At 37.6% G+C, this 16,728-nt stretch overlaps 2 protein-coding genes across 3 annotated transcripts; one reads left to right on the top strand and one right to left on the bottom strand.

The window, feature by feature from the left end:
- Positions 1–1,118: 1,118 nt before the first annotated feature.
- On the bottom strand, positions 1,119–16,593 carry LOC137393211 (adenosine 3'-phospho 5'-phosphosulfate transporter 2-like). Of its 2 annotated transcripts, none has more exons than XM_068079662.1 (10): positions 16,299–16,593; positions 10,905–11,089; positions 10,470–10,597; positions 9,719–9,873; positions 7,124–7,231; positions 5,607–5,704; positions 5,375–5,467; positions 4,770–4,881; positions 3,244–3,313; positions 1,119–1,546 (listed from the first exon to the last, which is right to left on the bottom strand). In XM_068079662.1, the coding sequence occupies exons 2-10, from the start codon at positions 11,076–11,078 to the stop codon at positions 1,387–1,389; spliced, it is 1,098 nt and encodes a 365-aa protein (XP_067935763.1). In that variant the 5' UTR covers positions 11,079–11,089; positions 16,299–16,593; the 3' UTR covers positions 1,119–1,386. The 2 variants fall into 2 exon arrangements, 1 of the variants encoding a protein (XP_067935763.1); XR_010978280.1 differs by having other exon boundaries at positions 1,468–1,546; positions 5,597–5,704.
- On the top strand, positions 11,841–12,683 carry LOC137393972 (uncharacterized). Its single transcript, XM_068080690.1, has one exon. The coding sequence runs from the start codon at positions 11,841–11,843 to the stop codon at positions 12,681–12,683; it is 843 nt and encodes a 280-aa protein (XP_067936791.1).
- Positions 16,594–16,728: the final 135 nt, after the last annotated feature.

The raw sequence follows: 16,728 nt of genomic DNA, 5'->3' as shown, positions 1-16,728 counted from the left end.
AGTACGTATTACAAAAATTTTGAAAAGACAAGTATAATTGTTGATCCTTACCGCTCCTGCCACACTAATAACATACATCCAACCGGCTGACTGAATTACAGCAAAGGCATCAGCTTGAATATAACATATTATGGTTTTACTTCATACCAGTTTACCAAAAAGGCTACAATAAGGATTTGGTAAATCTATAATAGTCACTCAATGATATTTTTTTATGAAGAGTTAGGCCAGTTTTAGTTTATAGTACAAACTATTTTGTGACCTAATTATTAACTTGTGATGATGCATGGATGAAACTAAATTCCAATTTATTATGGAATTTTGGAAAAAAAAAGAAAATTTCTGAACATATTTGCGGTTGCTTAAGCAGGTGTGATTATTCAAATCCAGGACATGTTTAATTTATATATAGTCATCATCACACAGTAATTTGGACTAATCCTGCGCATGCTACAGCCTTAGGAGAGCACTATTTTTAAAGCACATCTCCATAATCAACATTTAAAACTTAGCAAATACATTATATATACCGACAATATTGAGGTTTAGTGCAATTCAGCCATTGGGAGAAGTGATTACTGCACCAATACTTTGTAAACAAGCTGATGTATTAAGGATGCAAGCCACAGATATGCCAGAGTAAAATATTTAATGTTATGCAAATTGTTTTTATCTTTGGTTTGATTTATTCTGTCACTGATCATTTGAAAAGAAAATGTATGCAATAATGTTGTGAGTACTCGCACATAATTCATGATAAGTCCATAGGAATGATCAGTATGACGTACAGCAAGATATATAAGACGCTAGAAACATCCAAAGGGGTGCCAAATATGTCTCGCTACCAATTTGTGTGATTAAGTAGTTAGTGAATGCAGCGCCACATGTCACAAGACCTTTAATATATAGCGTCAAATACAGAGGAAAATTAAATTCAACCTTTTACCTTTCATTTCTTAATGTATGGACTTATAAGAAACCCACTAATTATTAAGCACAGATGGCAAAGAAGTCTTTGACAAGGGACTTGCATCAACTGTAAACCCGGAAAGCATGACACAGAAATGACTAATTCTTGTGAGGTAATACTGATACGTATATTTATCGCGTTTATTGTATTCATTTATGTATATTTATAGACATACTAACACTAACAACAAAAATAAAACATGATACTCACTATACAATATTTTACGTTCTTTGCACAAATATATGTAAATTTGCGACGGTTCACTCTAGCAAGAGCTGGTTTCACCTCAGTGATGATAAGACGACTGAGAATTAAAAAGTTAGATACAAAAGAACAGAGTGAATGAGAAAACATGGACAATGTAAAATAAAACCTTGTTTCATGCCATTAACAATTATGCTATAACCATTCTATGACTAAACAATGTTATCATGAGTTGGCTCTATGACCAATGACCGTGACTTGGGATGTATACTATTGAAAAGCCTCGCTATCTTGCCATTTACATATAATTTATTTTTACTATAAAGGTTCAGGTATATTCCAGCGAGCACTATTAGCCCTGACCACACGTATCTACAATAGAAAGAACATAACATAGAATAACTGTTCATGTACGCGGACTAGATCTAATGGGTGCCAGAGAGGTGTCAGACCATTTTTCTCCACAGCAGAGTTGTTCTCTCACACCATAATCGTTGTCGCTGGCAACAGCAAATGAAACTTTGTTTCCTTGAGATATGTTGCAATGTTGTACACAGTCTACCCAAACCTCGGTGTAATAGAGACTTTGTCAGTGTTAAACAGCAAACACTGTTTAAAGCACCATAGAAAGTATTCAGGCCAAGCAATGTTAAACTTCATGATGCGTCACTACTCACAATTGAACTCACATCCCAATGAATATATATATGACATCTGTCACATACCGTATATGACACCTACGGCAGGTTAATAATATATATGACACCCACGGCAGGTTAATAATATATAGGAAACCTGCGGCAGGTTAATAATATATATGAAACGTACGGCAGGTTAATAATATATATGACACCTATGGCAGGTTAATAAAAGGGATGCAAAGACAACTTAGTTTTATACCTAGTTAGGCACGCTGCATGGTCAACTAGGCTGTAGTATTTTAAGTGTAACACATAATCCCGTGGCCAGTCTAGCTCAAAGGCACGCGTGCATGACAACCAAACCAAAAACTGTCAAAGGTCAGAGGCTCCAATTGGGAAAAGCAGCCGAAGTGATCATAGCCTAAAAGTTTATGATTGAATGAGTTCGGTCATGCTAAGTTCTGCAAAGTGCAACTAAAACTCAAGTTTGATTGTACAACTTATCAGTGACAAATCCAATATTCACCCTTTTTGTCCCAAACAATGAAGTTATTCATAATTTGAAATGCATAAGGTGAAATCAATAACAAAACCACATTATATATTTCGATTTCACATCTGATCCATGTGACCATTTCTTGGCAATTTGAAATGCGTACTTTGAAAGCATTTATTTAGTTGTCATGTGACTAATCATTTACCATTTACACAAACTAGAATAAACATGCATGGGCCAAACTGAACGCTAATTAGCAAGACAGGCTGATGAACAGCTGTATACCCTAGGACACTTATATTTCGCTAGTATTTAGTTTTGTGAGTAGCATACAGAGTAAAATTTCGCAGCAACTTAATTTCGCAACTCTGATGTGTGCGGAAAATATAATGATGTGAAAATAAATGCTGTGGAACAAAAATAATTAGATTCCTCAGGTTCAGTTCACCGATAAAAAAAAATTTCAATTTGGGACTAGTTTGTAATTGTGAACCGCAGGTAGAATGGTGTGGGCAAGGTCGATAATGCAATTTGATCGCTTGCTACCATTTGTTTCTTGGACTATCATTGATAGTCTATCAATGAACAAAGCTATTTAATTTCGCGTTTTCGCTCGTGCGTTATGATAGATTAGTTTTGCGCATGAAATTTTCACGAGAGGATGTCTCCGCGAAAACGCGAAAGTTAGATGAGGCGAATACATAAGTGTCCTAGGGTACTTAGCATTTAACAAGCTAAATTTAACAAATATGTGTGACAGGCATAGCAGGTGTATGACAAGCGGAGCAGATGTAGATTAGAGATACAAATAGTTTTACAGAGTCTTAGACTAGAAAACTATAGAATACGGAAAAAATTATGTGTTTTTCTGTGAAAACCCCAGATATTAAATTCTAAGAACAACGTTAGATAGGAAAGTTCAATTAGCTCACCTGATGGTAAAAGGTTTGGAAAATAAGATAAAAGACAGAATAATGGTTATCATCTTCCTAAAGGTTGTCACTGTAAAGAAATAAAAGGTTGTCACTATAAAGAAATAAAAGGATGTCACTGTAAAGACATAAAAGGTTGTCACTGTAAAGAAATGAAAGGTTGTCACTGTAAAGAAATAAAAGGTTGCCACTGTAAAGAAATAAAAGATTGTCACTGTAAATAAATAAAATGTTGTCACTGTGAAGAAACAAAAGGATGTCACTGTAAAGAAATAAAAGGTTGTCACTGTAAAGAAATAAAAGGATGTCACTGTAAAGAAATAAAAGGTTGTCACTGTAAAGAAATAAAAGGTTGTGACTGTAAAGAAATAAAAGGGCAGTTGACCACGTAGATGAGTACCACAATCTGACACCTACTTGTACAACTTGAACATACTAGGAATGCTACACACCATTATGGTCTGAACATTTTAACACCAAAATGCAGTTCCTGCAGTTTTTTGGTGCTAATATGTTTAGCACCAAGTGCTAAAGAGTGTGAAAATGCTCACAGTGTCATTTTCGAGTGCCAAAATGATTTGTCACTCAAAATCAGTGTCAGAATGATCACACGCTGACAAAAATAATCTTTTAAAAATAAATTTTATTCTATTCAACTTCTTCTAGGGCAAAAAAAAACTAATGTATAAGCCTATATAAAATGATGCAAAAACCAAATGTCAAAACATAGATAATAATTGCAAACTAAATTAATAACATAATAATCAGTCAAAAGATAAACTAGTACCCTGGCAGTCGCGTATGCAATGAAAGATCGTCAGGTTTACCAATGAAGTGCTGAGAGTAATTATCTACACTGCTATTTTGAGTAGGAAGGCGTACAACTATTCGGCAATGGAAGAAGGTGGTTGATTGGTGCAGTGGTTTAAGTGTTTGCCTATTAAACTGAATGTCTTGGGTTCAAATCCTGTATGAGGAATCTTCAATTATCAACCTTTAACTGTAGCTTCAGACAGACCCAACTCTTAATATGGTAAAGATTTACCTTAGAGACGCTTGATTGGTAGCTAGAGTAGGTTTTGGTAGTGTGAGCGATAGCAATGTTCTAGAACTCCCGCTAGATGGAGCTAAAATTGATTCATTTTTATGCTTTTTCCAAATTCTACCAGATTTTTAATTTTTACTTACAAAACTGAATTAAAAAACGTAATAATTAGTCAAAAGAAGTTTTTGTTGTTAGTTTACCTTAGAGAGGCGCCTGAATGGAAGAGCAGCTTTGGCAACGCACAGGTTTGGTGGTAGAGTAGGTAATAGAAATGAGCTACAAATTCTACCAGATATAGCTTAAATTAACTTAATTTTATGCTTTTTCCACTTTCTACCAGATTTTTATGTTTTTTATTTATAAAACTAACATTTTAGGAAATTTTGGTTGCTATATATTAGAAACTACTTTATATATCAAGATAAGTATCTGCTATAAGTTTACCGCCATGTTTGGAGAACTTGTATATACTCTTACTGACCTGTAACTGCTGACAGGGCTCCAAATAGTTTCACCTGAGAGAGTACAGCATTTACTCCTATATATCCAGAAAAAGAGAAGATTACTCCATATCCGTAGGTCTCTAGAGGGTGCTATAAATAATCGATAATAAATACATGGCGGAAAACCTGACAAAAGTTCCCGTAGTAAAAGGAAATGACTTGCACTCTAAGTTTTAAACAAGAGATCTACTAAACAGTAATGCAATGGTACCCGTAAGGAGTTACAGAATAAAGACTCACCCCACGCAATGTCGGGCTCAAGTGTTAATCTTAAAACTTGTGTTTTTATATAAACGAGCAGCAATCTATCTGATTAGAAACTCAAACATGTGCTGTCACATGTGCTGTCACATGTGCTGAGGATAATCACCATCAATGAGCGTGTTCATGGATTGTTGTCGTGAAGTCAGAGCAGCAACTTGCATTGAAAATTAAAAAATCCCAAGCAATGTCCGCTTACGCTTATAAATGACTTGTAGATCTGCACCCAACTATGTCAAGTGAATATCCATAAACATAGTGAAACCATTGCAACTGTAATGACTATCTAACAGGCTCCAGAAGGTTCTAAATGATGTAATACCTGATAAAAAAAGATGAAGGCAGGAACAAACCGTTGAAAGAGGAGGAGCCCTATTAGAATGTATATGAAGCCAATCCCATATGAGTATAATATCTAAAAACAGAAACAAGACAGTTAGTAAACATTTCTAACTCCTAATCTTATCTAACCGTAACCTGAAATCGGAGGTAACTGATCGCATGTACAGAATGTTCATGAATTTTATGTGATATGATTACATACATAGGCTCACCATTTCAGCATTGGATGCTGTCCAAGCTTTCAGTGTTTTCTCTTGCAAATTTCCTATAACTGCATCAGCACACAGAGCGCAAGATATGATTATCACACCTGAGAAATACAATGAGTCAGTTATACGTATATGCTATGAGAGATACTGAAGCAAATCAGTGAAATTATGCAGTCTGTAGTCTGTTAAATCTTAGAATTTTCTGGAGTAACATTAAAGAGCAAATGGATTTTGTCAGTAACTGATTGATTCACTGATAAAAGCCATTGACAGGCTACTCTGAGAGGATCTGATGTGTAGGATTGCTAGTAGAGTAATTTAGACTGTGGTCACGGTGACTTTTAACCCATCTATAGTAAGCCACGAGTCACTAGTCACAAAAACTTGCTGCTGTTCCCAAATTCTCTGCCTAGACATACCTAATTCACACAAATTATAATAACTGATTTACACCAGTCTCATATTTCCAACATTTTCAGCCTCTAAAAATTCATAATGACTCTTTTAGGAGTTACATTCTCTTGTCAATGATTAATTAGCTTTTTCAAATATCTTTTGTTAATGTTATTACAGCCCTAACTCCATAGCAATCATCACTATGGCTAATTGCACAACTGAATATCGCCTATTATTGTTGTTAACAAAGCAAACATAAAACAACATCTTTTTATTGGTCCAAAATTTTTTGTAGCACAAGCCAACAAAGCGCGGCATTTTCGGTTATATATACTTTAACAAATAAATTCACCTTATTTAAAAGTATTGTTTTCTCTCTTGTAGCACGGAGAAAACGACACATAAGAAATACACTATATATATATAAACTTTTACTTTATTTTAGACAATCATAAAAATTTTTTTTCAGCATGATCCTCTGTGAGAAAATAGTGAAAAAATGAATATAAATTGACATTGAGGGTATGCGCTCCCCTTGACTTAATGTAAAATGCTGTAATCATGTAGACTAAACCAAGCGTAAGTGATAGAAATAAAAAAAATTGTCAATACAAACCAATAATAGTAAAGTTCATTAAATTAAATTTTTCTTCATTTTTGAAGGGCCAAAGAGGTGAGTTTGGAAAGGCGTTACAATGGATTAGGCAATTTACATGTATTTTACTGCTAAACAGAAGTAAAATCCCTATAACAGAATGAAATGGATTATTTATGTGATAGGGGCGTCTACTGTAAAGTATTAAAAGCCCGAAAAATATAAGATGAATTTCACCTCACCACATTGATAAATATAACACAAGACAATAGATATGTAATATGAAAGAGCAGAGCAGGACCAAGTGACTTCTTACAATAAATACTTAGCATTTGGCTACTGCACTTGTAATACTACATGTACATATCTGTAATCTACGTGAAAACCATGCCTCAACTTCTATCAGTTTAGTCTGAATAAACAAGTGTCATTTTAGGCTAACAATATGACACAGTTCTTATAACAGCTGACGCATATTTCAGACAAGCTAATCACGGCTGGCAACAGCTTATTGGAACCATGCTCTTACCGTAAATATTAAAGTTGGGCTGAACCTCACTATCAGCGAGCGTGAACAGTATGAGACCAACACTCATAGAAAGGCACGCAAGAAAGTCGATAGCTCCATATTTCTTCCCTACAGAGAAGATAAAAAAGTTGGTTGAAATTTCAATGCCTCAACCGAGGTTTTGTTTGCAGAGACTAGAAACTCGTCAATATACAAACAAATAAAGTGCAAGCAATAGCGAATAACGAGGGGAGATAAACCATCAGCTGATTTCTAGGTTTATAAATGCTGGTTAACCTTGGGGTGTGTGGTGATTGTTGAGTTTGCATTAGAGATGAACAGACACAAAACTTCAGTAGATTTTATCAGAAAGTATCGAAATTTTTCTTTTATTTATAATTGTTTTTGATGTTTAATATGAATGCCAGGATGTTTCAAGATTGAAGTCCCCAAAACTTGATCACGGTTAACATGCTCAGATGATAAATACGTGCGAAATGACATCACTAGTTGCTATCGTTGATATCGGCTATTCAAGTCGCAACATTACGCGTCTCTATTCTGTTGGTCTCCTTGCAACTAAAGGCGTCATAAAATTGCACTTCCGCTTGACCCAAGCATCCTAATCAAGATCAAGTTTTGTTGATTTTAATCTTAAAACATCCTGGCAGTCAGATCACCTCAAACATCAAATACAATCGCAAATTATAGAAAAATACTGATACTTTCTGATAAAATCCACTAAAATTTTGTGCACATTTATCTTTAATTTCCCAATGCTTATTATAATTGGACTAAAGTGTGCATGTTTATTGGTCATACAACGCTGATTGCATAAAGGGTAGATATGTCCCACTGTGTCATCCCTCAGGTTTATATATATGAGCATTGGGTGCAATAACACCTGCACATCAAATGTGGCTTGCTCAAATACCGATGTGAATAAACACAAGCCAGTTGTAGAAAGGTGTGCTAATGGGAACGGCCAAGATTTTCAGGTGAGTGCTCAAACTCCCAGGTCTCATACCAGAGACCTGAGAGTTTGAGTAGCTGTATATATATTTATGTATATACATGCACATATTAAGGTACTAAACCCTCTATAATCTACCCTTTGGTTAAACAGAAAAAGTGAAAACCCAGGCAGCAAATCTGTCTCCCTACAAGTCACTACTCCTGCTAATGCCACTAGTACTATTACTCCTACTATTAATAGTACTACTACTACTATTAGAACTCATATACTAATACTAGTATAGACCAAACTTTCAAACATCTACATATGGCTCTTAAGGTAATTTAGTCCATGCCAATGCACTGCTAGTCAAACGACAGTGAATGCAAAGGTGGCTATCTTTAGTCCATGTCCATGCACTGCTAGTCAAACGACAGTGAATGCAAAGGTGGCTATCTTTAGTCCATGCCCACGCACTGCTAGTCAAACGACAGTGAATGCAAAGGTGGCTATCTTTAGTCCATGCCCATGCACTGCTAGTCAAACGACAGTGAATGCAAAGGTGGCTATCTTTAGTCCATGCCCATGCACTGCTAGTCAAACGACAGTGAATGCAAAGGTGGCTATCTTTAGTCCATGCCCATGCACTGCTAGTCAAACGACAGTGAATGCAAAGGTGGCTATCTTTAGTCCATGCCCATGCACTGCTAGTCAAACGACAGTGAATGCAAAGGTGGCTATCTTTAGTCCATGCCCATGCACTGCTAGTCAAACGACAGTGAATGCAAAGGTGGCTATCTTTAAATAGCAATTAAATCAAACATTCAGTTTATGAACCATATAAACTTATTCAACCCAATATCAGCTGATATGCTAGGTTTTTGTGGCCTGAATTTTCAGAAATCTTCTTATAATGGCTCTTAAAAACACACACTAACATATAACTAATAATACTCATTTATTGAACTTAACTGACTGGCTCTATTTGTGAATGTATTTAGACTACTTGGCTCATTCTGCATATCATTGCTACTATGGGTATCATTGCTACTATGGGTACCATTGCTACTATGGGTACCATTGCTACTATGGGTATCATTGCTACTATGGGTATGATTGCTACTATGGGTACCATCGCTACTATGGGTATCATCGCTACTATGGGTACCATCGCTACTATGGGTATGATTGCTACTATGGGTATCATTGCTACTATGGGTACCATTGCTACTATGGGTATCATCGCTACTATGGGTATCATCGCTACTATGGGTATCATCGCTACTATGGGTATCATCGCTACTATGGGTATCATCGCTACTATGGGTATCATCGCTACTATGGGTACCATTGCTACTATGGGTATCATTGCTACTATGGGTATCATTGCTACTATGGGTATCATTGCTACTATGGGTACCATTGCTACTATGGGTATCATCGCTACTATGGGTATCATTGTTACTATGGTTCCTATTGCTACTATGGGTATCATTGCTACTATGGGTATTATTGTTACTATGGGTACCATTGCTACTATGGGTACCATTGCTACTAAGGGTATCATGTATATGCCACTTGCCTACCTTTATCAGATCTGCTCAAGTCCTATTACTACCCCTTCAACATCTATATAACATGATATAAACTAGCGCATCTACCTTGTATGACAATTCCACCAATCAGCACTGGAATCAGCTTACAACACTTGAAAATGACTTGAGTTGGATAGTTGAGGTAGCCAACAGACATGTTGGAAAAGCCAATTGTAGCAACTGTTAAAGCTGCCAATAGCATATATATACTCAGAGGGGCTCTACAACATGTATGAAGCGTATTCTTACAAAACGTGTGTATATATAATAAGGTTACACTTAGCATATATGTGAGTACATCTACAGCGCATACTTAAGCTGTGTGCAGTTACCAAGTAAGCATAATCCATACACCTGACATGTTTATAACATGTATACTCTCTGAATTTCTACAGCGTGTTGTGTATTGCAACGAAATTCGTAAAAGACTGCACTGAAATGCTATCTACGTAACAGATGTGCTTCTATGGCAAGCATACAGCTGAAATATAGACTCCATCAAAGAACACATGTATAGAAATGAGAGATTTTAAGATGCAGCAAAATATCAATTATAGAATTAGTAAAGCAGATTTATACATTTTATAATAAATAAATTGCTAAAATGAAATGCACACCGCTGGAAACATTTCGAACAGATATGAAACTTGGTTGGACCAAGTCAAAAGGTTGAGCAAAGCGCTCAAACCACAGAACTCTGATTAGATGATTAGCGAAAGCATAAAAATTGATCTAAGAACCTGCTGTCAAAGAGAATACTGGATGGAATATAGAAATTTTAGGTACACAGAATACCACTGGCTAGGCTGTAACCTACCTTCGTTGTTTATTGCTGTAACCCATTGCAGACCTCTCGAATAGTCCAAAAATTACATATTGCAGAAACTGAATCATGGTCAGATACCAGCTGTGATCTTTCATTCCTTCCAGGCGGAACAACAACTCCTAACAAATAAATTCTCGTACAATATAGATACCTTTCACTCGCATGCATTTTGTACTCAACTTTCATCCAATCTTCAAACTAACAAACATATTTTACTACTGTTTATAACAATTAGTTGGATTTTTTGTGAGAGATAAACGAAAAGTTAAATGCTTTACTAATACTAATAATTCAAGAAGTTGATAGAAAAGAAAGATTGTTGAACTTCGATTAGTCTAGCTATTGTGTTTACAAACGATCTCGGCAAATAACAATTTATCATTTTTAAATGATGTTTTTTCAAAACTGTAATAGAAGCTGACATACCAAAAAATATCCATATACAAGGAAACATGCTAACACAACAGTGCTGGACAACAGAAACTGTGACACCCGACTCAGCTTGCTGACATCAAAACAAAGCAACAGTTCAGTTGTTGTTTGTGATTCGTTCTCTGTCATCTTGTAATAAAGTTTACTGGACGACAGGACGAGGATCATAAACTCATAATCTGCAAATATAAAAGTAAGACTTGTTTCTGGACAACATATTTACATAAATTGTACAAAATCACTTATAAAACTATCATATAACTTATGAGCCAAACTTAGTCTTTAAACTATGTTTAAATATATTTTAGTCCGAAGCAAATGAAACAGAAATATGTGCATTTGCACATGAAAAAGGGAATGCAGATGCTTTAGCAATCGAAGCAGTCGCCACGACTGCTAGGCTTCTAATTCATATGGTGTATTATTGAGCCCTAGTTAAAGCCAATTAGATGATCAGAAAAAGGCGTGGCTGATGAGCTAGAGATTGCTTGTTTTGTGGTATGAGAGTTCCTAGTTACACTATTGTAACAGTTTTTAGTTTACAAACTTATATATTTACTTGTTACCATGGTGATGACATACACATGCTCAGTGAGGTATTTCCTGTATAGATTGCATATACTTGTTCATTACTCACATCCGGCATTCTTGGTTTTTGGCTTACTAAAAAAACAGACGGGTTGTTTCTCTTGTATCATGGACTAAAATAAATGCTACTTGGACAATAATTCTAACTAAACTAATATATATAAAACACGATATGGCGTCGTAGGCGACGAACATTGCTTTGTTGGATGTATAGCTGGACTGAATACTACTTGAAGTGAGATTGTTGGAGTTTGAATAGGCCCGTTGTTTTTCAGCGTGTTTGTGCTGAATTGTGACTGACTTTTGGTGTTAGTCTGGTTTGGTGTCTTATTCAACAACATTATGGGTGACTTCAAGGTGTCTGCTCCGAAAGAGATGGATTTTTCTGCACCGCAGAGCTGGCCGGAATGGAAGAGGAGATTTTTGAGATATCGCAGTGCTTCTGGACTGAATGAAAGGAATGCTCAGCGTCAGGTAGACATGCTGCTGTACTGTATGGGCGAGGAGGCGGAGAGTATATATGGTCAGCTGACTGTGCGCCCTCCCCGTGTGGCTAATCCAGATGCCGGTATTGCAGCTGAGGACGCAGATTGTACGTTGTTTGATAGAACTGTGGAAGCTTTGAATAATTACTTCACTCCTTGTGATAATCACTTGCATTACGCAGTGCTGCTGGGTTCCCGAGTTCAACTTCCTGATGAGAGTAATGAGGAATTCATAAGGAACGTGCATGAACTGGCTGTGAAATGTAGCAATTGGGATGATAGACACCGACAGGATATGTTACGCACTCGACTTTTGGCAGGTATGAAGGATAAGGAGTTGAGTCGTGAGCTACAGTTACGTGCAGACATAACGTTTGAGCAGATAAAGCAGCAAATGCGTACTAAGGAAGTAATCGCAAGGAACCAAAAGGCTGAACTAGATGGTGTTCGTTCAGTACAACCAGTAGGCTCGTATCCATATAAGCCTAGAAACTATACACCGCAAAGCCAGAATAATGCAGCAGCTAATCACATGATCACAGATTGTTCATTCTGTGGCTATGATCATGTCAAAGGTAGATGCCCTGCTTATAATAAGACATGTAACGGTTGTCACTTACGAGGGCATTTAAAAAAAAAGTGTACTGGTCTGAAGAAGAGTAATGCTACAACTCAGAGTGTCATTTCTACAAGCGGGTGATGGTGACGTTAGCTCAGATGATGACATGACGTTCAACGTGCACACACTGGATATGGCTGATGTCAAAACTAATGGTGTCTTTCATGAGAACAAGTGGCTACTGACAGTAAACATTTTAGATCATGAAGTGAGAATAAAGGTCGATACTGGTGCCCAAGTTAGTACTATGGCCATTTCCCTCTTCACTAAACTAGGAGGTAAGAAAGTTACTAGAACCAATACTAAGCTAACTGGGTACGGTAACAAAGAGATCACTGTAGTTGGTAGAGTAAAACTAGATGTGCAGCTACAAGATGGTAAATCCGCACTGGTCAAATTTTATGTCACCGATGATGATAATCAAACATTATTGGGCATGCCGGCTATCAAAGATCTAGGATTGTTGTCTAATGTTAAAGTTGTTGACCAAGTGAATGAAGTGCTAGGTGGTGAGTTCTCTGATGTTTTCACTGGTCTAGGAAAGGTGGGTGAACTAGTTACTTTAGAACTCAAACATGATGCTAAACCAAGGGCTGCACCTCCTCGTGTTGTACCCCACCGACTCAAACAACAACTAAAACGAGAGCTAGATAAACTACTAGGTGAGGGTGTGATAGTAAAGGATATATCACCAACAGAGTGGCTATCACCACTGGTACTGGTGAATAAACCTAATGGTGAGTTACGGCTAGTGTTAGATCCGCAGTACTTGAATACACAACTGGTAAGAGCTCAATGTGCAATACCGACCACCACTGAAATATTTTCAAGTATGTCTGGTTTGAAATATTTCACCACTACAGATGTCAAATCTTCGTTCTATCAGATTCCGCTTGATGAGCAGTCCTCTAAGCTATTGAGTTTTGTCACTCCATTTGGGAAGTTCAGATTTGTAAGACTTGGTATGGGTATCTGTAACGCCACAGAGATATTTCACCAGAGAATGGTTGACAGTTTCGCCGATATGCCATTCGTGAAGGTCTATGTAGATGATGTTGTCATCTACGCTCCATCGAAAGAGCTGCATGACAAGTTTCTGAGACAATTCCTACAGAGGTGTCGAGAGATTGGGTTGACTTTGAATCCTGATAAGACTGTGATTTGTAAGGACTCTGTGTCATATCTTGGTCATGAGTTAACAGCTGAGGGTGTAAAACCTAGTCATTCAAAAGTCGAGGCTATCAAGGATATGGTTGCTCCGGTTGATAAGCAAGGTGTTCAGAAGTATCTTGGCTTTGTTAACTATCTTGCTAAGTTCATTCCAAATCTGAGTGAGCATGCTAAGCCTCTCCGAGATCTGTGTAAGAAGAATGTGCAGTTCATCTGGGAGGAGGCCCACATTCAGGCATTTGAAAAGCTCAGGAGCCTGATTATACATGCCCCTCCTCTAGCATATTACTCAGGAGGCGAGGTGACCCTGAGAAATGACACATCATCGCACAGTATCGGCTCTGTAGTACTAGAAGATGGTAAACCCATCGAGTTTGCTGCTAAGTCCCTGACAGAATGTCAATCAAGGTATGGTCAGATTGAGAAAGAGTTGCTTGCAGTGGTCTTCGCTTGTGAGAGATTCAAATATTACTGCCTTGGTCAGAAACGAGTGGTTGTTGAGACTGACCATCTCCCTCTGATTGGTCTTATGTCTAAGGATATCAATCAATTATCTCCAAGGTTAGCTGCCATGCGGATAAAACTGCTGGGCTATTCTATAGAGCTGTTGTACAAGCTTGGTCAATATATGGTCCTGGCAGACACATTAAGTCGATCATGTCCAGAGGGCGCGAACAGCTATGATGACCTGGGTGTAGATCCTCTCAGATCTGTGTGTTCTGTTGTAATTCGTAGTGATGGAGTTATGGACAAGTATCAAAACGCTACTTCTCAGGATGAGGAGTTGCAGGTAGTGCTAGAGTATGTAAGGAATGGTTGGCCCACACACAAAAAGTCGTGTGGTGCTCGTGGTCTGGCTTTCTGGAATCTGCGTAATCATCTCTGTGAACTGGATGGATTGTTGTTCTATGGTGAGAGATTGGTCATTCCTACACAGTTGAGGAATGATGTGTTGAACCAGCTGCATATGGCTCATGAAGGGGTCACGAAGACTCTACAGAAAGCTATGCAGTCTGTGTTCTGGCCTGGTCTCAGGCGTCGCATAGAGGACAAATGTCAGTCTTGTCAGGCGTGCCTCAAGTCGGAAGGCTGTCAAAAGAAGGAGCCATTAATGCCTTTTCCTATTCCCAACACGCCATTTGAGATGGTCGGTGTAGATTTGTTTCATCTGAATGGAAGTGATTATCTTCTGTTAGTTGACTATTTGTCAAAGTGGCCTGTAGTGAAACATTTGCCTAAGAGTACAAGTAGTGGTGTCGTTATCAAGTGCTTGAGAGAGATATTCGCTGATTTCGGTCAGGCAGATGTTATTGTATCGGACAACGGTCCTCAGTTTTCTAGTGATGAGTTCAAGAGATTCTGTACTGAGTTGAAAATATCTCATCAAACAAGTTCACCTCTGCATCCATCAGGTAATGGTCAATCCGAGAGGACTATTGGTACAGTGAAATCAATGATGGCTAAGTGTGCAGATGAAGGTACCGATTAGTTAGGTGGTCTGGTAACGATACGTAATATACCAGTATGTGATGGCCTACCATCTCCGGCTGAGCTGCTTCAAGGTAGGCTGTTGAGAGATTCAATGCCAGTATCTACTGAGAGATACAAAGTCAACAGTTATGATTTGGAGCATGTTAGAAACAAGTTGGGTAGTATGAAGAGTTCTGATAAGTATTATCACGATAGACGGGCAGGTAGCGAGAAATCTCCCCTCGAACCAGAACAGTCCGTGTATTTCAGAGCTGCGTCAGGTGAGTGGAAACCAGGACGGATAATTGACATAGCAGGGGATCGCAGTTACCATTTATCGACAGGTAGTTGTACCGTAAGACGTAACCGTAAAGACATAAGGGTATCACAGCTTCCTGCGCCGCAGAATCAGAGTTATACCCTGGCTGACCATTTCCCAGAACAGGCTGAGAATCTTTGTACCCAGGCAAGAAAAACAGCCCAAGATAGTTCTCGATCAGCCTCAAACGACACTGTACCCATTCCCAACAACCCGCCAGAATCTCCACGTTCGTTACCATTATCTGAGCCAGCCTCTGATAGCAGTGTCCCGGACCAAACCCCTAGACGTGTTCTGCCTCCCCGGAATAGAAAACTTCCCTCCCGATACGCTGACTATCTGATGTTCTAACCAACTTAGAAGTCCAAACCAGTGACATTGTTACATGTTCACATCATATTTCATACCATTGTACTTACCAATGATTTTGTGTATGCTTTAATATTTCCATGGAAAAGGAGATGTAACAGTTTTTAGTTTACAAACTTATATATTTACTTGTTACCATGGTGATGACATGCACATGCTCAGTGAGGTATTTCCTGTATAGATTGCATATACTTGTTCATTACTCACATCCGGCATTCTTGGTTTTTGGCTTACTAAAAAAACAGACGGGTTGTTTCTCTTGTATCCTGGACTAAAATAAATGCTACTTGGACAATAATTCTAACTAAACTAATATATACAAAACACGATAACTATCATTCTAGGTAATCGTAGAAACAGCATTATACCAGCACGTTCTTATGCCAAATTGAACTAGCTCGTGAGACTGGAAAATTGCAGAGTCGATAATGCTTCAGTACTAAAATTATATTTTATACATGAGATTGCAGTACTGGCGTGTTAGTTCCAAACTAATGATGAATCACAAATTAGTTTGACACAAATGCTTCTGTATAGTTTCAGGCGTATACTGTAAACTCAAACAGTTGTGATAAAATTACCACGTAGTTACTTCGCTGTATTTAAATTAATTATTCATACTACAAAAACCGCTAATTTTAAATGCTTGTAACGATTTAGAACTTCGCTACTCACTTGAAAGCGTTCATTCATTGCTTCTTGTACAACGGTACGCTTCTAACATTAATCATCAGCACCTTCTTAGGATACCCTGACATTTTCAAGATCTAAGGCTTACTTATTGTTAGCGAGTCCTCT

Source organism: Watersipora subatra, chromosome 4, assembly GCF_963576615.1.
Source record: "Watersipora subatra chromosome 4, tzWatSuba1.1, whole genome shotgun sequence".
Taxonomy (NCBI): Eukaryota; Metazoa; Bryozoa; class Gymnolaemata; order Cheilostomatida; family Watersiporidae; genus Watersipora; species Watersipora subatra.
This window is presented reverse-complemented; position numbering and strand designations above follow the sequence as displayed.

What these genes read in the sequence shown, in the direction of transcription:
- LOC137393972 (XM_068080690.1), top strand. Translation starts at nt 11,841, where the DNA reads ATGGGTGACTTCAAGGTGTCTGCTCCGAAAGAGATGGATTTTTCTGCA.
- LOC137393211 (XM_068079662.1), bottom strand. Translation starts at nt 11,078, where the DNA reads ATGATCCTCGTCCTGTCGTCCAGTAAACTTTATTACAAGATGACAGAG. An exon ending in TACAGCAATAAACAACGAAG is followed by an intron (nt 9,874 to 10,469) that starts GTAGGTTACAGC and finishes TACATGTTGTAG; the next exon opens with AGCCCCTCTGAGTATATATA. An exon ending in CCTTCATCTTTTTTTATCAG is followed by an intron (nt 4,882 to 5,374) that starts GTATTACATCAT and finishes GATTATTTATAG; the next exon opens with CACCCTCTAGAGACCTACGG.